The sequence below is a fragment of the Cydia fagiglandana genome, chromosome 6 (genome assembly GCF_963556715.1).
Source record: "Cydia fagiglandana chromosome 6, ilCydFagi1.1, whole genome shotgun sequence".
Classification (NCBI taxonomy): Eukaryota; Metazoa; Arthropoda; class Insecta; order Lepidoptera; family Tortricidae; genus Cydia; species Cydia fagiglandana.
The window spans coordinates 12,530,106-12,553,237 of NC_085937.1; the positions used below are offsets into that span (position 1 = coordinate 12,530,106).

The 23,132-nt window shown below is 48.9% G+C and overlaps 1 protein-coding gene across 1 annotated transcript in view; it reads left to right on the top strand.

Moving 5' to 3' along the window:
- LOC134665261 (kinase D-interacting substrate of 220 kDa B) overlaps nucleotides 1-23,132 on the top strand; it is a 52,394-nt gene that overhangs the window by 14,527 nt on the left and 14,735 nt on the right. The window contains exons 5-16 of the mRNA XM_063522158.1: nucleotides 512-621; nucleotides 2,251-2,471; nucleotides 3,989-4,146; nucleotides 5,173-5,376; nucleotides 7,639-7,782; nucleotides 8,355-8,652; nucleotides 9,991-10,198; nucleotides 15,422-15,559; nucleotides 16,423-16,590; nucleotides 18,412-18,528; nucleotides 19,196-19,391; nucleotides 21,699-21,878. Of these exons, the coding sequence (XP_063378228.1) occupies nucleotides 512-621; nucleotides 2,251-2,471; nucleotides 3,989-4,146; nucleotides 5,173-5,376; nucleotides 7,639-7,782; nucleotides 8,355-8,652; nucleotides 9,991-10,198; nucleotides 15,422-15,559; nucleotides 16,423-16,590; nucleotides 18,412-18,528; nucleotides 19,196-19,391; nucleotides 21,699-21,878 (2,142 nt within the window). The remainder of the gene's footprint in view (nucleotides 1-511; nucleotides 622-2,250; nucleotides 2,472-3,988; nucleotides 4,147-5,172; nucleotides 5,377-7,638; nucleotides 7,783-8,354; nucleotides 8,653-9,990; nucleotides 10,199-15,421; nucleotides 15,560-16,422; nucleotides 16,591-18,411; nucleotides 18,529-19,195; nucleotides 19,392-21,698; nucleotides 21,879-23,132) is intronic.

Genomic DNA, 23,132 nt, shown 5'->3' on the forward strand with positions numbered 1-23,132 from the left:
TGGTATAGTACAGCCGGCAGTTATGACTACTGCTGTCGGAAAAACACAGGACTTACGAGGTTATACAGGCTAATATTAAGAATGACAATGCTATTCTCACTAATGGGTCATACACACTTAGGAAAACAAAAGCTGTCTTTCTTTTCCCGATGATTTTAGGATATAGATAACCGTATATTGTTTCGATCAACGCAACTTTTTTTAATAAATGTGATGCATTATATTAATATTATAGTATATTCCATTCATGACCAAATCATGTGGTTTTTTTTTCGTTAGGAATGGATTTGAATAGAAGAGATGATTATGTATGATATTAAAAGCCACTTGCACCATTCCACTAATCCGGGGTTAAGCGGTTAAATTGTTAACCAAGTGTCGAATTGTACTGGTAATAGGTTTAACCGATCAGCTCCGGGTTAGAGGAATGGTGCAAGTGCAGGTGTTGATATAGTCTTTTGTTTAAATGAGTTTGACGTCGATTTATTTATTTGTAACGTTTGTATTTTAGGGTGGATGGACGCCTCTAATGTGGGCCTCCTACAAGGGGTACGAAGAAATAGTTGTGATATTACTGGAGAAGGGCGCTGATGTACACGCACACGGACACTATAATATAAAGTAAGTATACCAATTGCATCCTTCGCGGGCATAAGGTTTCTCTGTTACCCGTAGGCGTTACTGTCATAAATACCTACATCAATAATCCACAATACATTCAAAATCAATAAGAACCAAATAAAAGTCGTTCTTATTAATTAGGTACATAAAAAATTTCGCCGTTAAAAAAATCAGTATTCTTCTTCTTTGTCGTATCCTCATGGCTGAGGGACGTGACAAATGTGGACACTTTTCACCAGCACTCTCCAAGCCGCTGTCTTGGGCCCAGTGCATGCTAGCCTGTAATGTGGCGTTGTCTCTGACGTTATTCTGAATGTTATTGTAAATCAGTATTACAAAGTGGTAAAGTGCAAAAGTACCTATAAACATCTTTGATGTCGACTGTTTGATGTAGTCTGTAAACTTTTTTTTAGTAGTACCTAGTTGTTAGGAGTAATTGTGACTAACATTCTGCTTCTGTCGCTTGCAATTTAATAAGAAAAGATGACTTCAAAGATTCGGAAACTTTACCGAAGAAACAAACAACAAACTTGAACAAGTTTGTACTCGTAAAGCTTGTTAAAGTTTGCTAGACAGTGTCGCATGTCACTCACCAACTAACAGCTAAAACTTATAAACATAATACGCAGCAATAAGTGTCGCTTTTGTAAAATAAAGTACAACCATCGACATGTACAGTTGACAATAAAATTGAACAGCGACATTAGTGGTGACAATATGCAGATACTGGTCGAGTCAGTCGAGTGGTCGCGTTACGGAAACAATTATTTTTTCGACGTCTTTTTGAAGGTCTCGTAGTTTAATAGACGGTATTATAGTTTCATGGAATAACAATATTGTGGTTAGCCTTTGACGTAAAGCTGCTTTTCTTTGTATATGCGTTACTCGGTTTAATGCGTTTCAATGTCGTTGTTTATATGGTTATTAAGTTAGACGGTACGAGATCGCGCATAGATAGTTATTCTATTGAATTAACTATACTTTAGTTAGTGTATCGGAATTAAACATACGAGTTTTCACACTGTCTTAAAGCTTTTATTTTTACTGTCTATATTAAAATCTTGTACTTAAGCTACATTTGAAGTACTTTCCGATGTCTGATCGAGATCAAATTGTATATGTAATAATCAGAGATATATGTATATAACTCCGTATAAGATAAATAAAGTCTAAGAAAAAAACGTGCCTCGGACGGCCAAGAAAAAGTCATTCTCGAATAGATGGCGCCATTACCTTTGGCCTATTCTCAGCTAGATGGCGTCAACGACACCGTTTGGTATTTAACAATTTTAACACATATCAGTGAAAGAACATGGGTCAGTATGGAACAATAAAATTATGAATCATTTATCCGTAAACATATTTTGATTATTTTATACATTTTCAATTTTATTTTAAGTTTTAATCGTGTGTCGATAGATGGCAGTAAATGTACCGTGACTACAAAATTGACAATGACAGGACCCCTCTATACTATCTATTCTTTTTGGTAATAATATACCATGTTACTACAATGGAACTGAGCTGATGATACGTTGAAAGATGGCCAAACACCACCTCGACGACCAAACATTTACCCCTAAGGCTCACAAAAAAAATTTCACAAGCTCATTATCCGATTTTGACTAGTTCGCTGGTATGGGCGGCGGGGCGGCGTCACAGCGGTGTGGTGCAGCTGCTGCTAGCGGCCGGCGCGCGCGCCAACTCCGGCGACAAGTACGCCACGTCGGCGCTCACGTGGGCGGCGCGCGCCGGCGACGCCGTCTCCTGCGCCGCGCTGCTGCGCGCCGGCGCCGACCCCAACACCGCCGGCATGTACTGCTGGACGCCGCTGCTGCAGGCTACGCACGGTCACTATAATACCTAATTCTAATTCAACATTTTATTTGCTAAAAATGCACGTATAGTGTGTATCTTTCAAATAGTGTATCTTTCAAATATAGCTCGGCGGCTAATCCTATTGTCTATTGCTAAGTAAAACCGCTCGTGCCACGTGCCACAACCACCTGCATAAAAAATACGTACTTCGGTTACTGAGTGCCGGCGAGTCGAACGCTACAGAACCAGTCTAAAACTTGTCATCGAGATGCGTAACCAAGGCGCGTTATCGGAGAGCGCACCTACACTGGTTTTTTGAGCGTAGGACTAGCCCGCGCTCAGGTGCCAAATAGAATAATGAAGACCCTTTTTAAGGTAAGTAGCAAGTGCGGTTTTACTTAACAATAGACAATAGGATTAGCCGTCGAGCTCTATTTGAAAGCTACACACTATACATATTAGATGTTATCATATAGAATGTAGGTATCAGCGCATTCAGCCAAAAGGCATGCAAATCAGGAAATATAAGTCATTTACATAATCCAAACACATTTACAACCACCTACGCTAACGCCGCAGCCGACCACTGTACATTTGTTTCACACATTAACTGCCAGGGACCCTCTAGTCGGGTTCTCTGACTGGAAAAACCGTAATATCAGCTATAGTCTGTAGATTCGTAACAAGCCCCGAACTGCTAGTCCTTTGTCTATTGTTAAGTAAAACCGCACGTGCTACTGCAAAAAAGGGTCTTAATTATTCTAATTGGCACCGGAGCGTGGGCTATTCCAACGCTCAAAAATCCAGTGTAGGTGCGCTCTCGTTACGCATCTGGATGACACATTTTAGACTGGTTCGACTCGCCAGCACTCAGTAACCGTAGAGAATTACACCTTTTTTTACAGGTAGGCACGTGCGGATTTACTTAATAATAGATAGACATAGGATTAGCGGCTCGGGGCCACTTAGAAATCTACAGACTATACACTCGTAGCGCTGGCAGTGAATGTCTGAGTTTTTTTATTATTATTATGAATGGGCTTACTCATGGCCACAGACTAGCCGAGGCGCAGACGTGGCCTACGATGGAGCTCGCTCAGAAGACCAACCAATTCAATTCTTGTGGAGTCAACCAATTTTGGTGTGGTGGTCGCCGTAAGTCCCGGGCGTATACTCCGTGGTGCTTCCAACGAGTACACCACTGATTGTGGCGAAACTTTTGTTATTTTAAAATTGTTATAAATTCTTGGCCTTCTGTATTTATCTCGTTACGTTGATTTGTCTGGATCCTTGGGTTCCTTAGTATAGTTATTGTTCTGAGAATGCGTTGTTGTTGCCAAATGGCACATGTTTAACTCTATTATAAAGAAAATGTATACCAATAAACGCCACTAGCCCAACATACTTCACATTAAGTGTTAAATGTCATTCGCATCGTTAAATTCACACCGTTATGCTATTCAGTTCTAAAATAACCAATATTAATATGTATTCTACAGTGAGTTAGGTTGTTTTGAAAGTAACCCATTCAATTTCCCGTTCATTGCAGGGAACCACTTGGAGATCGTCCAGATGTTGTTAGAACACAAACCGAATGTGAATGCATTAGACAAGGACGGCTATACGGCGCTCGCGATCGCCTGCAAGGAGGGATATTATGACATAGCGGTGGCACTCATTAACTCGGGGTCATATATCAATGTGCAGGTATGTATGGAAATTAATCATCACTAGTGGTCATGCTCTATTTACTATAAGTTTTTGGCAAAAATTTCATTTTTGGTACAAGCTTTTATCGCTGACTGGACTTTTCTTACGACAGATATTACTCATCGAGACAATTCTAAAAACCCCTAACACAATTAGGTTGCGTTGTTTCATCACAGAGTTCCTATGGTCACCTCCTTTCTCCATCATCAGATCAGCTTGAAGGTACCATAATATTGCATTGTCATCCGATTTATACATGCATGCAAAATTTCAGCTTAATCGGACACCGGGAAGTGGATCAAATTTAACTTGCAAGATTTGATTACAGACCGACAACGGGACAGGTGAAACTAAATAAAAGCTTGTAATTAATGCTCTAGCTGGTCATTCAGTGACCAAAAATAAACCTCCTGTTTACCCACTTGGGGAAATTGTCCAAGAAGTTTCCACGAAGTTGAGAAACTTCTCAGGATTTTTTGGAAGATTTCATTTTGGAAAGATGTCAAATTGCGGAAACTTTCCATTGGCACCTCAGTACCCACTTTTGGTCTTGTATCTCCTCTAATGAGAGATGAATTGAATGATGAATTGTATAATGATACAATAGTGTGTTTGTCCCCACTCTAGCCCAAATTGAAGGATTATAAATTTCATGTTTGTATTAAGGATGATTCACGTTAGACCGGGCCGTGTCCCAGCCGGAGCTTCCGGAGCTTACTTTTCTATGACATGACAGGTGATCACGTGAAAGACTTAGCTTTCTATATAAAAACGATGCCCCGGAAGCTCCGGCCCGGACACGGCCTGGTCTTACATGAGTCATCCTTTAACACATTCAACACCAAGAACCCGACTGTCGGGTACACTGTTCGTAGCGACTACGCGCTACATACGACGAAACCGTGGCTACGCGCTACGAGCGTAACCCGTAGCACTTAGTGGTATTGAATGTGTTAAGTGTGCTACAACTACATCGAATGTATATTTATACCTTGATGCTTACGGAAATTTTGTATATTTTAGGACCACTCAAAAGACACACCTCTCATTCACGCAGTCAAAGGCGGCCACAAGAATATAGTAGAGGCTTTGCTCAAAAAACATGTAGACGTGGACCTGGCGGGCAAGGAGAAAAAGACCCCAGTGTATACTGCAGTGGAAAAAGGGCACGTTGCTATCTTGAAACTGTTGCTGGCGTCCAATCCCGACTTGGAACATTGTACCAGTGTGAGTATGCCTAGCTATGATATATTATATGTAGATGTGTTATACACGTTCCAAAATTGAAGCACTCACCTCGTGTCATGTGTACGAGTTTGTCTCAGTCTGCCTGACGCAAGCGCGAAGGTGTACACCGGTTAATACTTTTCCACAAATAACGTGTATTAAGCAACAAAATGCCGACCTGCGTTATGTTGAAATGCTCAAATTATCCGCGGAAGCGCAAAAAAATTGACGGCGTCACATATCATTGGTAAGTAAAGGCTGAAATAACCCGTTTTTCTTCGGTTTAATCTTGAATTAAATAAGCCCAGCCGCCATTTTCGCCGGCTGACAGAACGAGATAAGTTTATGTTCTCATCAGCGAGAATGACAAGGACGCACCAACTGCGTACATAGATTATCATAGCAGACGCGTCATGGTAAGTTGCATTCATTGTTTGGTGCTTGTCGTACAAATAAAAGAAATATACTTGAATTTCAACTTTAATATTGAAGTTTTTTACTTGAACGCATTTTTTCTTGTATTTAAGTAAAACAATTGGCAAATTAAAGATTATTATTGGCCATATTATTGTCCGGGTCGCGTCAATTAAGTAAATAGGTATATTGCTGTTTATACAAAGATTACTACAAAATTAGTATTTATTGTCAGGCATTTCATTTTCTCACACAGTAACAATTATTAATAACATAAAATTGTTAGTAAAATAAAGGATTTTGTTGTTATTGAGTTTGCTTTTCGTCAAAATGTTTCTATAGTATAAGAAAAATGATGAATAAAAAGTATAATATAATATCTTTTATTTACATAACTAAATATGAAAACTTTTTACTTCGGTAGCGAGTACATTACTACATAAAACTGCATTAAAATGATTTGCACCTTCTGTCAAACATCTTAGTCTTTGATATTTTTTTAGGGTTCCGTACCCAAAGGGTAAAACGGGACCCTATTACTAAGACTTCGCTGTCCGTCCGTCCGTCTGTCACCATGCTGTATCTCACGAACCGTGATAGCTAGACAGTTGAAATTTTCACAGATGATGTATTTCTGTTGCCGCTATAACAACAAATACTAAAAACAGAATAAAATAAAGATTTAAATGGGGCTCCCATACAACAAACGTGATCTTTGACCAAAATTAAGCAACGTCGGGAGTGGTCAGTACTTGGATGGGTGACCGCTTTTTTTTTTGCTTTTTTTTTTGTTTTTTTTTTTTGCATTATGGTACGGAACCCTTCGTGCGCGAGTCCAACTCGCACTTGCCCGGTTTTTTCTTAATAAGTTTTACACTTCGCGCCATATTCACTGTTTGCCGTCGTGTTATGGTGGTATCACTGATTTACCAAATTCACGCGCAAGTGACAAACACTAGCCGTCTCTTTTTTACTTAGGTATTCTTTCAATTGTGCCGTCTCTTTTACGCATTTGCATATGAAGTTGTAATTGTAACTAATGCTGCCATGTCGTTGGCAGCATTGGTTGGCATCATTTTTTTCGCTTGATATGTTAGTGTATGGCTTATCTACATATAAAATATCATAGATGCCTAGAGTGAATCGTAAAGTACAAAATAACTATACTTTATGTGATGTCACTGTTCATTGTTCTGTACAGTCACCTGCAAGAATATGTTACACAATGAAGGCCACAATATATGACACGATCTTATTTGTAGAGCTATAAGACCGTGTCACATATTTCTACGGCCTTCGAAATACTGGTACAAAAGTTCTGTATTAAATTGTACTTCTAAAAATACATTATTTTGTATTTTTCTAATGATCTTTAGCCTCAAACTCACGAATCAAAACTTGTTAAGAAATGCAATTTTGATTTGTCAAATTCAAGATTCAAAATTAAATGAAATGGGAGACCTTTTTACAGGCCTTTGGGCGCCTCTACGCTAGAAGTAGAAAAGCAGTATAGGATCGTTTTGTACACCCAGAAAGACTTATAAGGCTAAATCTTTCTGTCTTAAACGTAGTTTGTGTTAAACGCAGCTAGCCAGACTTAGCTAATCTTAACTCACATTTATAGACTGGTCTAACGCGAATATATTTTATTACCTTTATTTACCGACGTTTCGACACAGGTTTCACTGATCGTGGTCCCCCCACGTAAGTATTATAATAAGTAAGTGGAAATGTAAGTGGTGGTATGGTAATAAAATAAATTCGCGATAGACCCGTCTATAAATGTGAGTTATATGTGTTCAAAACGCGTAAGTTTTAAATATTAGCTAACTTCTCTCTATTTTATAGAGCGGAGATACGCCCCTGCTCCGCGCAGTGCGATCACGTAACGCAGAGATGGTGCAGTTGTTATTGGAGCGCAAGGTGCGCGTCAACGTGGCCGACAACCGCGGCGACACTGCGCTGCACATAGCCATGCGGGCGCGCTCTAAGGTATATAACCGACTGTGTACTATCTATAATGTAGTATTCACACACACCTACAGGGGAACAAATATATAACTCGTATTTCACCAGCAACTGGAATCGACAAGTCTGCTCTCACAAACGCCTCTCACGTGACTGTCACCCCACCCATCCACGTCATCCCTACGATAGCCCAATAACACATTGCAAAAACCGACCGACCGGAACGGATACCGACGTCGTCATCGATCGTCGCAATCGGGAGTGTAGATCACTGTAAGTGACGTTTGGATGGCGACTACAACGTTACTCATACAGCGTTGGAGCACAGGGAAATGGAAGATACTCGTATGGCCGTCTATTACGTTGACAAATCGCTGTAACAGTCTCCATCCGAATGTCAAGTCGCAGTCTCCCTTGCGAAGTACTAAGTTGAAAATGGTGTGTTAGTTTGTACCGCACGACGGGAATTATGATTATAGATGCCATTTTAAATTATGCCAATTTTGAGCATTACTTCATTTAGCACGCGACTTTTTCGCTCCTATCTGACGATGAAGTCTATGAAATGAAGCCTGACACAAGTTTTTCTTTTTCAGCAAATAGTCGAAATACTCCTCCGGAATCCGAAGAACAGTCAATTATTATACAAACCGAACAAGCTAAACGAGACGCCGTACAACATTGACATGTCTTACAACAAGACAATACTCGGGCAGATATTCGGCGCGCGAAAACTCAATACTAATGAAGACAATGAGAATATGCTGGGATATGAATTGTATAGTGCGGCTTTGGCGGATATGCTGTCGGAGCCTAGTTTGTCAGTGCCTATTACGGTGGGGCTGTATGCGAGGTGGGGTTCAGGGAAATCGTTTTTGCTCAGTAAATTAAAAGGTAAGTTTTAAAATTTGAGTACTGTAATAGTGCTGTAAACATCTTAATATTTGAATACTATCATACTCGGCCTTTCAGTCCTTCATCATCATCATCATCTCAGCCATAAGACGTCCACTGCTGAACATAGGCCTCCCCCTTGGACCTCCATACGTGCCGGATGGGGGGTGAATGCCATAATCGCCACGCTTGGCAGGCGGGCTGGCGATCGCAGTCGAGTATACCGAATTTGAGGAACGCTGCTGCCAGTCCACTGGTGGTCTTGGACGTAGTTTAAGGACATACCCGGATCCCAGTCCTTCCAGTCTGCAATAGACTGAAAGGACGAGAGTATGGTAGTATTCAAATATTAAGATGTTTACAGGACTACTATATTAGTCAAATCATACTTACGAGAGTATGATTTGACTAATATTAGACACTATATTACATATCTTTATATATGACATATGAGCTGTAGACATCGCAAACTTCCATTGGTCCTCATCCTTCAAAACAGAATGGAGAAAAAATCCATCTACTTAATTATAGTACTTATCTAACAATAATTTGCTCACAAAATTGAACAAAAACCGATTGAGAAATGTGACATGTAAAGGAGAATAGTCGGACAGCGGGACAGACATACGATTGCATTTTAGCCCAAGCTGAACCGGAGGCTAACAAGATTTACGGACACTTTTTTAATTCGATAACTGATTCGAAGGCAACTGTACCACCAACCTGTCCAATTTGAACACAATCTGACTATAAATGATGAACTTCTTTATGTTGGCCACTTTGTATTCTTTCGGATCCTCAAGACAGATGTTCTACGCAATCGAACCAAATACCAAGAAATTGAGTTGGCGTACATTTTAAAAATGTTGACCCTGAATTTCAAAACTGTTTCGAAAGATATTGTTGATATTGTTAAGGGGGGTCCATATTGGGTCGCATAATAATTGATTGTCCTAATGTAATGTTACGCAAAAAATTCATTTCGCATAATTGTTATTGTGCTGGAAATATTAACATTTCTGAAAAATCATAACGCAAACCTAACCTAACCTACCCTATTCTACACAACCTATGCAAAATATTTCCAAAAATAGTTTCTGTTTCAGCTGGGGAAAAAATATGCGAAAAGAGATTTATGCGTAACATTACATTATGACAATCAATTATTATGCGATGAGATAGGATCCCTGTTAAGGGTGGTATTCCACCTATCCAATTTCTTTGTCCAATGTGTATTGCGTTTCACATTTTGCTTAAATGAGACAGGTGGAATACCACCCTAAGTTACACTTTATTGTTCAGTATTGGCTCGCTCGTTCTCACGTTTCATTTTTGCAGAGGAGATGAAAAACTTCGCCCGGCAGTGGAGCGAGTCCGGCTGGGCGTGGTCCTGGGCGGTGTCGTGGGGCGCGTGGCACGTGGCGCTGAGCGCGGGCGCCTGCGCGGCCGTGGCCGGGGCGCCCGCCTACGTAGCGGTCGCGGTGTGCTTCGGCCTCTTCGCCGCCATATACCTGGCCCTGTACATGTTCTGGAGTCTTGGGAACAAGTTAGTATGGAGCGAGTCCGGCTGGGCGTGGTCCTGGGCGGTGTCGTGGGGCGCGTGGCACGTGGCGCTGAGCGCGGGCGCCTGCGCGGCCGTGGCCGGGGCGCCCGCCTACGTAGCGGTCGCGGTGTGCTTCGGCCTCTTCGCCGCCATATACCTGGCCCTGTACATGTTCTGGAGTCTTGGGAACAAGTTAGTATGGAGCGAGTCCGGCTGGGCGTGGTCCTGGGCGGTGTCGTGGGGCGCGTGGCACGTGGCGCTGAGCGCGGGCGCCTGCGCGGCCGTGGCCGGGGCGCCCGCCTACGTAGCGGTCGCGGTGTGCTTCGGCCTCTTCGCCGCCATATACCTGGCCCTGTACATGTTCTGGAGTCTTGGGAACAAGTTAGTATGGAGCGAGTCCGGCTGGGCGTGGTCCTGGGCGGTGTCGTGGGGCGCGTGGCACGTGGCGCTGAGCGCGGGCGCCTGCGCGGCCGTGGCCGGGGCGCCCGCCTACGTAGCGGTCGCGGTGTGCTTCGGCCTCTTCGCCGCCATATACCTGGCCCTGTACATGTTCTGGAGTCTTGGGAACAAGTTAGTATGGAGCGAGTCCGGCTGGGCGTGGTCCTGGGCGGTGTCGTGGGGCGCGTGGCACGTGGCGCTGAGCGCGGGCGCCTGCGCGGCCGTGGCCGGGGCGCCCGCCTACGTAGCGGTCGCGGTGTGCTTCGGCCTCTTCGCCGCCATATACCTGGCCCTGTACATGTTCTGGAGTCTTGGGAACAAGTTAGTATGGAGCGAGTCCGGCTGGGCGTGGTCCTGGGCGGTGTCGTGGGGCGCGTGGCACGTGGCGCTGAGCGCGGGCGCCTGCGCGGCCGTGGCCGGGGCGCCCGCCTACGTAGCGGTCGCGGTGTGCTTCGGCCTCTTCGCCGCCATATACCTGGCCCTGTACATGTTCTGGAGTCTTGGGAACAAGTTAGTATGGAGCGAGTCCGGCTGGGCGTGGTCCTGGGCGGTGTCGTGGGGCGCGTGGCACGTGGCGCTGAGCGCGGGCGCCTGCGCGGCCGTGGCCGGGGCGCCCGCCTACGTAGCGGTCGCGGTGTGCTTCGGCCTCTTCGCCGCCATATACCTGGCCCTGTACATGTTCTGGAGTCTTGGGAACAAGTTAGTATGGAGCGAGTCCGGCTGGGCGTGGTCCTGGGCGGTGTCGTGGGGCGCGTGGCACGTGGCGCTGAGCGCGGGCGCCTGCGCGGCCGTGGCCGGGGCGCCCGCCTACGTAGCGGTCGCGGTGTGCTTCGGCCTCTTCGCCGCCATATACCTGGCCCTGTACATGTTCTGGAGTCTTGGGAACAAGTTAGTATGGAGCGAGTCCGGCTGGGCGTGGTCCTGGGCGGTGTCGTGGGGCGCGTGGCACGTGGCGCTGAGCGCGGGCGCCTGCGCGGCCGTGGCCGGGGCGCCCGCCTACGTAGCGGTCGCGGTGTGCTTCGGCCTCTTCGCCGCCATATACCTGGCCCTGTACATGTTCTGGAGTCTTGGGAACAAGTTAGTATGGAGCGAGTCCGGCTGGGCGTGGTCCTGGGCGGTGTCGTGGGGCGCGTGGCACGTGGCGCTGAGCGCGGGCGCCTGCGCGGCCGTGGCCGGGGCGCCCGCCTACGTAGCGGTCGCGGTGTGCTTCGGCCTCTTCGCCGCCATATACCTGGCCCTGTACATGTTCTGGAGTCTTGGGAACAAGTTAGTATGGAGCGAGTCCGGCTGGGCGTGGTCCTGGGCGGTGTCGTGGGGCGCGTGGCACGTGGCGCTGAGCGCGGGCGCCTGCGCGGCCGTGGCCGGGGCGCCCGCCTACGTAGCGGTCGCGGTGTGCTTCGGCCTCTTCGCCGCCATATACCTGGCCCTGTACATGTTCTGGAGTCTTGGGAACAAGTTAGTATGGAGCGAGTCCGGCTGGGCGTGGTCCTGGGCGGTGTCGTGGGGCGCGTGGCACGTGGCGCTGAGCGCGGGCGCCTGCGCGGCCGTGGCCGGGGCGCCCGCCTACGTAGCGGTCGCGGTGTGCTTCGGCCTCTTCGCCGCCATATACCTGGCCCTGTACATGTTCTGGAGTCTTGGGAACAAGTTAGTATGGAGCGAGTCCGGCTGGGCGTGGTCCTGGGCGGTGTCGTGGGGCGCGTGGCACGTGGCGCTGAGCGCGGGCGCCTGCGCGGCCGTGGCCGGGGCGCCCGCCTACGTAGCGGTCGCGGTGTGCTTCGGCCTCTTCGCCGCCATATACCTGGCCCTGTACATGTTCTGGAGTCTTGGGAACAAGTTAGTATGGAGCGAGTCCGGCTGGGCGTGGTCCTGGGCGGTGTCGTGGGGCGCGTGGCACGTGGCGCTGAGCGCGGGCGCCTGCGCGGCCGTGGCCGGGGCGCCCGCCTACGTAGCGGTCGCGGTGTGCTTCGGCCTCTTCGCCGCCATATACCTGGCCCTGTACATGTTCTGGAGTCTTGGGAACAAGTTAGTATGGAGCGAGTCCGGCTGGGCGTGGTCCTGGGCGGTGTCGTGGGGCGCGTGGCACGTGGCGCTGAGCGCGGGCGCCTGCGCGGCCGTGGCCGGGGCGCCCGCCTACGTAGCGGTCGCGGTGTGCTTCGGCCTCTTCGCCGCCATATACCTGGCCCTGTACATGTTCTGGAGTCTTGGGAACAAGTTAGTATGGAGCGAGTCCGGCTGGGCGTGGTCCTGGGCGGTGTCGTGGGGCGCGTGGCACGTGGCGCTGAGCGCGGGCGCCTGCGCGGCCGTGGCCGGGGCGCCCGCCTACGTAGCGGTCGCGGTGTGCTTCGGCCTCTTCGCCGCCATATACCTGGCCCTGTACATGTTCTGGAGTCTTGGGAACAAGTTAGTATGGAGCGAGTCCGGCTGGGCGTGGTCCTGGGCGGTGTCGTGGGGCGCGTGGCACGTGGCGCTGAGCGCGGGCGCCTGCGCGGCCGTGGCCGGGGCGCCCGCCTACGTAGCGGTCGCGGTGTGCTTCGGCCTCTTCGCCGCCATATACCTGGCCCTGTACATGTTCTGGAGTCTTGGGAACAAGTTAGTATGGAGCGAGTCCGGCTGGGCGTGGTCCTGGGCGGTGTCGTGGGGCGCGTGGCACGTGGCGCTGAGCGCGGGCGCCTGCGCGGCCGTGGCCGGGGCGCCCGCCTACGTAGCGGTCGCGGTGTGCTTCGGCCTCTTCGCCGCCATATACCTGGCCCTGTACATGTTCTGGAGTCTTGGGAACAAGTTAGTATGGAGCGAGTCCGGCTGGGCGTGGTCCTGGGCGGTGTCGTGGGGCGCGTGGCACGTGGCGCTGAGCGCGGGCGCCTGCGCGGCCGTGGCCGGGGCGCCCGCCTACGTAGCGGTCGCGGTGTGCTTCGGCCTCTTCGCCGCCATATACCTGGCCCTGTACATGTTCTGGAGTCTTGGGAACAAGTTAGTATGGAGCGAGTCCGGCTGGGCGTGGTCCTGGGCGGTGTCGTGGGGCGCGTGGCACTTGGCGCTGAGCGCGGGCGCCTGCGCGGCCGTGGCCGGGGCGCCCGCCTACGTAGCGGTCGCGGTGTGCTTCGGCCTCTTCGCCGCCATATACCTGGCCCTGTACATGTTCTGGAGTCTTGGGAACAAGTTAGTATGGAGCGAGTCCGGCTGGGCGTGGTCCTGGGCGGTGTCGTGGGGCGCGTGGCACGTGGCGCTGAGCGCGGGCGCCTGCGCGGCCGTGGCCGGGGCGCCCGCCTACGTAGCGGTCGCGGTGTGCTTCGGCCTCTTCGCCGCCATATACCTGGCCCTGTACATGTTCTGGAGTCTTGGGAACAAGTTAGTATGGAGCGAGTCCGGCTGGGCGTGGTCCTGGGCGGTGTCGTGGGGCGCGTGGCACGTGGCGCTGAGCGCGGGCGCCTGCGCGGCCGTGGCCGGGGCGCCCGCCTACGTAGCGGTCGCGGTGTGCTTCGGCCTCTTCGCCGCCATATACCTGGCCCTGTACATGTTCTGGAGTCTTGGGAACAAGTTAGTATGGAGCGAGTCCGGCTGGGCGTGGTCCTGGGCGGTGTCGTGGGGCGCGTGGCACGTGGCGCTGAGCGCGGGCGCCTGCGCGGCCGTGGCCGGGGCGCCCGCCTACGTAGCGGTCGCGGTGTGCTTCGGCCTCTTCGCCGCCATATACTTGGCCCTGTACATGTTCTGGAGTCTTGGGAACAAGTTAGTTTACCTTTGTCTCAATGAAACTTTTGCACCATTCCACTAACCTGGGGTTAACCGGTTAAACCTGGAGTTAATATGGTTACCAAGTACAATTTGACACTTGGTTGACGGTTAAACCGCTTAACCCCGGGTTAGTGGGATGGTGCAAGTGGGCCTTAATCGTTTAGTTTGTTATGTTCTTTTCTTATGTGAAGGTGGGACGGTAACGAAACATTACAGTTTTATATAACTTGTCAAGCTACGCTTTTTACGATCATTTAGTTTATGCTTTGCTACCCTATATTTCAAGGCTTCTTAAACTGTCTTTTTTTCCGTCTTGGTAAGGTAAAATATAAAAATGATTCCAGTCTCGTAGCAATTTTGTATAAATATATGGGAGACCGAGCTTTGCTCGGAAAATATATAAAAACTAAAATGCTCGTTTTCCCAGAGATAAGACCTAACTAGATCGATTTTTTGCCCCCGAAAACTCCGATATAGCAAAGTTCAACGAAATCGTTAGAGCAGTCTCAGAGATCACCGAAATATATATATATATATATATATATAAATATATATACTCGTAGTTACCAGAATTACTCGTTTAAAGGTATAAGATAAAAAGTCAAGAAACGCTTGAAGTTTTCTTTATTTGTGAAGTGTTCCTTCTCCTTGCCATCTTGCTATGCATTAAGTATTAGTCGGGAACTCCTGTCGTATTACAAGCTTTTATTTAGTTTCACCTGACCGTTGTCTGTCTATCTATCTGTAATCAAATCTTGCAAGTTAAATTTGATCCACTTCCCGGTTTTCGATTGAGCTGAAATTTTGCATGCATGTACATATAAATCGTATGACAATGCAATATTATGGTACCATCGAGCTGATCTGATGATGGAGACAGGAGGTGGCCATAGGAACTCTGTGATGAAACAATGCAACCTAATTGTGTTAGGGGTTTTTAGAATTGTCTCGATGAGTATTAGGTGTCTGTTGGAAGAAAAGTACAGTCAGCGATAAAAGCTTGTACCAAAAATGAAATTTTTGCGAAAAACTTATTGTAACACGATGTTATGTTTGTAGATACGAGTGGTGGTGGGCGGGCGGCGTCCTGTCTGCTCTGGGGCGGCGGTTCAGCGCGCTGCTGCTGGTGCTGCAGGTGGTGTTCTGCCACCCGCCCGGCCCCAACGACCCCAGGGCTCTGCCCGCCACGCCCATAAGGTAAACATCAACCCCCTTATTCATAAAACTTTACGGGCCTGATTGAGTTAAATTATGTTTTTATCCCTTTCTTACAAATACATGAGTCAAAATGACAGATAAAGACAAATGATTCATAGCTAATTCAGTTATCTGCCACTACTTATCATAACACTAAGATAAACATCGTCACAATTATACTAATCTCAATAAGAATTTATTTCTTTTGGTTAGGGAAATCACATGGCAGTCCTTTTCGGTAATTTTCGAGAAAAAGTTTCAAGCGGAACCCCATCCTACCTTAGGGTGGTATTCCACATATCCAATTTCGTTGACCAATGTGTATTGCGTCTCACATTTTGCTTTAATGAGAGAGTGAGACGCCCTTGACGCCCTCGACATTGGACAAAGAAATTGGACAGGTGGAATACACTTGCACCATTCCACTAACCCTGTGCTAAGCGGTAAACCCGTTAACCCAGTATCAAATTGTACTGGTAACCATAGCAACTCTAGGTTTAACGGGTTAACCCCGGGTTAGTGAAATGGTGCAAGTGGTGCTTAGCAAGTCGTAACATGAAACCGCAACCATAATAGGAATGTTGTGATGATGTTTTAGATATCCGAAGACTCGTTTCAAAACGCCAAATATTTAAAGGAGCATTGTGTCAACTATAATTGCTGCGGCCTCATTTTATTGTCCTATGAAAGGGCATTTTAAAACTAGTACAACTAGGATTTTTCAATAATAACTACAAGACTATGTAGTTTCGACTACGGCGACTGCTATCAACTCCGATATTGCCTCTAGTGTGCTCAATACCATAACGGACAATGAGACCCTCATTTAATTTGTCAGTATTCATACTGAGTGCTTGTTTCAGATTCCACTTCACAGAGGGCATGAAGAGCGGCAGCCAAGAGGGCGAGGCGATGGTGGTGCAAATGATCGCGAGTTTGGCAGAAGCTCTCGAGTGTCAATACGGGCGTATTTGTACCAGACTCGCGCGCGCTTTTAGGCCAAAACCTGTATCTTCTACATCGGGATGGAAGTAAGTATGGCATATACTTAACTTATAGTTCGTTCTTTTTTAGCATTAGAAAGAAGCGCAAAGAAGGTAAGCGATCTTGACACGCCTTTTAATTGAAAAACGCTTTTTAAAAATCAGTAAATATTACTTATGTAAGCAGAAGAATATAAATGAACGTATTCATAATTGTTACATATTTGCCGTGACTTATTTTTAAAACGTGTTTCACAATTAAAATACACACCAAGATTATTTACCTTTTTTCTAATGCTAAAAAAAACGAACTATAGTACCAAGTTAAATTGGTTCGGAGAGCATGAAGAGTGACAGCCAAGAGGGCGAGGCGATGGTGGTGCAAATGATCGCGAGCTTGGCAGAAGCTCTCGAGTGCCAGTACGGGCGTATTTGTATCAGACTCGCGCGCGCTTTTAGACCAAAACCTGTATCTTCTACATCGGGATGGAAGTAAGTATGGCATATACTTAACTTATAGTTCGTTCTTTTTTAGCATTAGAAAGAAGCACAAAGGAGGTAAGCGATCTTGACACGCCTTTTAATTGAAAAACCGGGCAAGTGCGAGTCGGACTCGCGCACGAAGGGTTCCGTACCATAATGCAAAAAAAAAACGGTCACCCATCCAAGTACTGACCACTCCCGACGTTGCTTAACTTTGGTTAAAAATCACGTTTGTTGTATGGGAGCCCCATTTAAATCTATATTTTATTCTGTTTTTAGTATTTGTTGTTATAGCGGCAACAGAAATACATCATCTGTGAAAATTTCAACTGTCTAGCTATCACGGTTCGTGAGATACAGCCTGGTGACAGACGGACGGACGGACGGACAGCGAAGTCTTAGTAATAGGGTCCCGTTTTACCCTTTGGGTACGGAACCCTAAAAACGCTTTTTAAAAATCAGTAAATATTACTTATGTAAGCAGAAGAATATAAATGAACGTATTCGATTCATAATTGTTACATATTTGCCGTGACTTATTTTTAAAACGTGTTTCACAATTAAAATACACACCAAGATTGTTTACCTTTTTTCTAATGCTAAAAAAAACGAACTATAGTACCAAGTTAAATTGGTTCAGAGAGAGCATGAAGAGCGGCAGCCAAGAGGGCGAGGCGATGGTGTTGCAAATGATCGCGAGCTTCGCAGAAACTAGTGTCAGTACGGGCGCATTTGTATCATGCGCACGTTTTAGATCAAGACCTAAGTGGATTGGAAGTAACTACCATGTTTAAAAAATAGAGATAGCAGGTTTGTTATTTTTGTAAGAGTTAAAACTTGGAGAAGGAAGATATATGTAATACTTGTACATATATAATTATATTCATCTAACTGTACCTAAAACTATCCATAATAAAAATATTTCATTTAATTTCGACGCCTTAAATCAGCGATATTGAAGTGTGATTGTCAAATGATCGCAAACTTACTAGAGACTCTCAAATGAAATGTTCATTCATTACGCTCGCATTTAGACAGACTGTCATTCTTAGAGATGCTTAGAGGGAGTGTTTTCAAAAGTCAGATTGTAAAATCTATATCAATATTACTGCTGAAACCTCAATAATAACATTAATATTAATTAAATAGACTCTATTACCTTTCACTTAAGGTTCAGAAATCAAAATCACATTCCAACAGCCTGACCCTTCATCGCAGATGGCGCCTAAATAGACTCTATTACTTTTCGCATAAGGTTCAAAAATCTAAATCACGTTTCAACAGCCTGACCCTTCATTGCAGATGACGCCTAAATAGACTCTATTACCTTTCACATAAGGTTCAAAAATCTAAATCACATTCCACTAGCCTGACCTCTCATTGCAGATGGCGTCGAGTGTGCTGCATCCCTCACATCGTGACGTTCGAGATATGCTTCACTTGCATCCTCGTCGGGCTGTGCGTTCTCGTCATGTACTTCACCGATGCCAACTACGATGCACAGTAAGCTAACGATGGATTTTATCATTCTCTTTATGTTTAATCTTACATTAAATTGATTTATTAATCTTTTCAATTATATTGTCTATAAATATTGTCATATTTTAATGCATGTGTTGAAATCTTTTACGCTATGTTGGTGCACAAGTTTTAGAATAAACAAAGTGTTAACGAGCAAATTGGCTGCTGATTTAAATTCGGATTGCTGACGCTGACCAATTCACACGACTGATTCAAGGATGATGATTTACCCCATTCTTTATGAAAATAATCTTTAGGGGCATTCCACCAAAGGAGACGGATACGTGAAGTAATTATTTTAAAGCGTCTGATAAAACTGGGACGCTGATATTAGGTATTACTTACTCCTCATGCGCAACGACCCAAAGTGTGTCTTGGGCTCCAACACGACTCGCCACTGATCCCGATCCTGTGCCTTTTGATGGCATAGGTATTAATTTTGGTTAATTAGCTAGTAATTCGACGGTATATTACTTGTGCAGCTTATTAAGTAGCTCCCATACGCGTCAAGGCCCTGACAAAAATGTCATTCTGACGGAATACAAGGGGTATTTTACTTCTTAAATCATTTCGAATCTCTCACCTTTCGCTTAGTGTTAAAAGTGTTGTTAAACTGACGACTCAGTGAGATTGGGTCGTCGTCGATCAGGCGGCGTGAAATCCAACAGGGGCTGATGTTCGGCGCGTGCGCCGTGGCTGGCGCCGTGCTGCTCGCCAACCTGTACACGTGGGGCCGCGTGCTGCTGGCGCTGCTGCTGCCGCCGCGCGCCCGCCTCGCGCGCGCGCTGCGCCGCGACGCGCCCACGCTCGCGCTGCGCCCGGAGGTGCAGACTCTCACGCACACGGTGAGTCACGGGTTATGTTCGGCGCCGTGCTGCTCGCCAACCTGTACACGTGGGGCCGCGTGCTGCTGGCGCTGCTGCTGCCGCCGCGCGCCCGCCTCGCGCGCGCGCTGCGCCGCGACGCGCCCACGCTCGCGCTGCGCCCGGAGGTGCAGACTCTCACGCACACGGTGAGTCACGGGTTATGTTCGGCGCCGTGCTGCTCGCCAACCTGTACACGTGGGGCCGCGTGCTGCTGGCGCTGCTGCTGCCGCCGCGCGCCCGCCTCGCGCGCGCGCTGCGCCGCGACGCGCCCACGCTCGCGCTGCGCCCGGAGGTGCAGACTCTCACGCACACGGTGAGTCACGGGTTATGTCTGGCGCCGTGCTGCTCGCCAACCTGTACACGTGGGGCCGCGTGCTGCTGGCGCTGCTGCTGCCGCCGCGCGCCCGCCTCGCGCGCGCGCTGCGCCGCGACGCGCCCACGCTCGCGCTGCGCCCGGAGGTGCAGACTCTCACGCACACGGTGAGTCACGGGTTATGTCTGGCGCCGTGCTGCTCGCCAACCTGTACACGTGGGGCCGCGTGCTGCTGGCGCTGCTGCTGCCGCCGCGCGCCCGCCTCGCGCGCGCGCTGCGCCGCGACGCGCCCACGCTCGCGCTGCGCCCGGAGGTGCAGACTCTCACGCACACGGTGAGTCACGGGTTATGTCTGGCGCCGTGCTGCTCGCCAACCTGTACACGTGGGGCCGCGTGCTGCTGGCGCTGCTGCTGCCGCCGCGCGCCCGCCTCGCGCGCGCGCTGCGCCGCGACGCGCCCACGCTCGCGCTGCGCCCGGAGGTGCAGACTCTCACGCACACGGTGAGTCACGGGTTATGTCTGGCGCCGTGCTGCTCGCCAACCTGTACACGTGGGGCCGCGTGCTGCTGGCGCTGCTGCTGCCGCCGCGCGCCCGCCTCGCGCGCGCGCTGCGCCGCGACGCGCCCACGCTCGCGCTGCGCCCGGAGGTGCAGACTCTCACGCACACGGTGAGTCACGGGTTATGTCTGGCGCCGTGCTGCTCGCCAACCTGTACACGTGGGGCCGCGTGCTGCTGGCGCTGCTGCTGCCGCCGCGCGCCCGCCTCGCGCGCGCGCTGCGCCGCGACGCGCCCACGCTCGCGCTGCGCCCGGAGGTGCAGACTCTCACGCACACGGTGAGTCACGGGTTATGTCTGGCGCCGTGCTGCTCGCCAACCTGTACACGTGGGGCCGCGTGCTGCTGGCGCTGCTGCTGCCGCCGCGCGCCCGCCTCGCGCGCGCGCTGCGCCGCGACGCGCCCACGCTCGCGCTGCGCCCGGAGGTGCAGACTCTCACGCACACGGTGAGTCACGGGTTATGTCTGGCGCCGTGCTGCTCGCCAACCTGTACACGTGGGGCCGCGTGCTGCTGGCGCTGCTGCTGCCGCCGCGCGCCCGCCTCGCGCGCGCGCTGCGCCGCGACGCGCCCACGCTCGCGCTGCGCCCGGAGGTGCAGACTCTCACGCACACGGTGAGTCACGGGTTATGTCTGGCGCCGTGCTGCTCGCCAACCTGTACACGTGGGGCCGCGTGCTGCTGGCGCTGCTGCTGCCGCCGCGCGCCCGCCTCGCGCGCGCGCTGCGCCGCGACGCGCCCACGCTCGCGCTGCGCCCGGAGGTGCAGACTCTCACGCACACGGTGAGTCACGGGTTATGTCTGGCGCCGTGCTGCTCGCCAACCTGTACACGTGGGGCCGCGTGCTGCTGGCGCTGCTGCTGCCGCCGCGCGCCCGCCTCGCGCGCGCGCTGCGCCGCGACGCGCCCACGCTCGCGCTGCGCCCGGAGGTGCAGACTCTCACGCACACGGTGAGTCACGGGTTATGTCTGGCGCCGTGCTGCTCGCCAACCTGTACACGTGGGGCCGCGTGCTGCTGGCGCTGCTGCTGCCGCCGCGCGCCCGCCTCGCGCGCGCGCTGCGCCGCGACGCGCCCACGCTCGCGCTGCGCCCGGAGGTGCAGACTCTCACGCACACGGTGAGTCACGGGTTATGTCTGGCGCCGTGCTGCTCGCCAACCTGTACACGTGGGGCCGCGTGCTGCTGGCGCTGCTGCTGCCGCCGCGCGCCCGCCTCGCGCGCGCGCTGCGCCGCGACGCGCCCACGCTCGCGCTGCGCCCGGACGTGCAGACTCTCACGCACACGGTGAGTCACGGGTTATGTTCGGCGCCGTGCTGCTCGCCAACCTGTACACGTGGGGCCGCGTGCTGCTGAATATCATATATAGCGATACAAATTTACATGATTAATTACAAATAATGTTTGTTTAATATTTATCCAGGTATCATGCCTCGACGCCTTCACGGGCCAGCAAACACGCCTAGTCGTCGTCGTAGACGCCCTGGACAGCTGCGAACAGGAGAAAGTCCTGGCTCTCCTCAACGCGGTGTACGCCCTCTGCTCGGACCCGAAGAGCCCCTTCATACTGCTGCTGGCTATAGATCCGCATATCATTAGCAAGGTGAGGTGGGCTTTGTGGTGGTGTGATAGAGTTGGTTTTAGGAGAACGGGGGTTTTCTAGCGTTTCTATGTCCAATACACTGCAAGCCAATATACTAGTTAATTACCTACTTATATGTGATATTTTTTGTATCGAATCGCTTGGAAATTAATTATAAGTAATATACAATTATAATCCTCTTCTCTATCGCTTCTATGTCTGACATAAAAGTCAGACATTTTTTTTATGTTGGTATCAAATTTGATGGCTCGTTCATTGGGCTAGTATCTATGGTGACATGTAAAATTGTGGTCATAGAAACGCTAGAGTCTACGTACTCTTTCTATACTCAGAGATAATAAATATATCAAATCCATATATACGTAACACTATCTACTTGTAGACACTTGAAGTATAGTTAGTTTTAAGTATTTTAGTTTCCATCCTGATGCTTATGTTATGTTAGTTCAACAGTAAAGTTGATTTATGCATAGAGATGGTAGCGTAACTTAGACGACTGATTTTTATAGATAAAGTTGAATGTAAAAGCCAAAAGCAGATAAGTAACTTTTGCTTAAATTAAATGAATAATAATTAATAAGTCAGTAACAGTTTTTAAAGCACAATCATAAACAATCCGCATACTTAAAAAAAATAGTTAGTGTCCTTAAAAAATACATCAAATACTTTAATGCCAATAATTTGATTGATTCAGAGACAAATCATGCTGTTCCTTTCTAACTTATGGCACTATCCCTTTCGGCTATTTAGGGTTGTCAAAATTAAAGCTATTAAGTACCTATCTTATCTGTGGTCGGGCACGCAAAGGGACGTCAAGTTGTGTTCAACCCTAATAATTGCTCGGAGCAATGCTGAGCCGAAAGGAGTCGAGTTTGCCCGAAGTCGGGAGTGTCTCCCCACTGCTTATACACTAAATAATAACCAAAACGCTAAAGTTACTTTACGCTCTCTTTCGCATCTCACTAATGATCTCACCCGGCATGTAGCACACGTACAGGGTTATAACCGCGAAAATCGAAGTTGGCAAATTGCGGGAATTTTTCTATGTCACTCTAATTACGCCTTCATTGAAGTGAATGAGAAAGATCCCCGCAATTTGCGAATTTCGGTTTTCACTGTAGCCCTCAGATAGGTTTAACAGCTTCGTATGTGCAGGTTGCTTGGATGGAGGTTAGTCAGCCGATGGTGTAACCGTTAGCTTGGTGTTGTGCTACAACCTTTGAACTTTTGCATGATTATTTTCCACTTATAAAC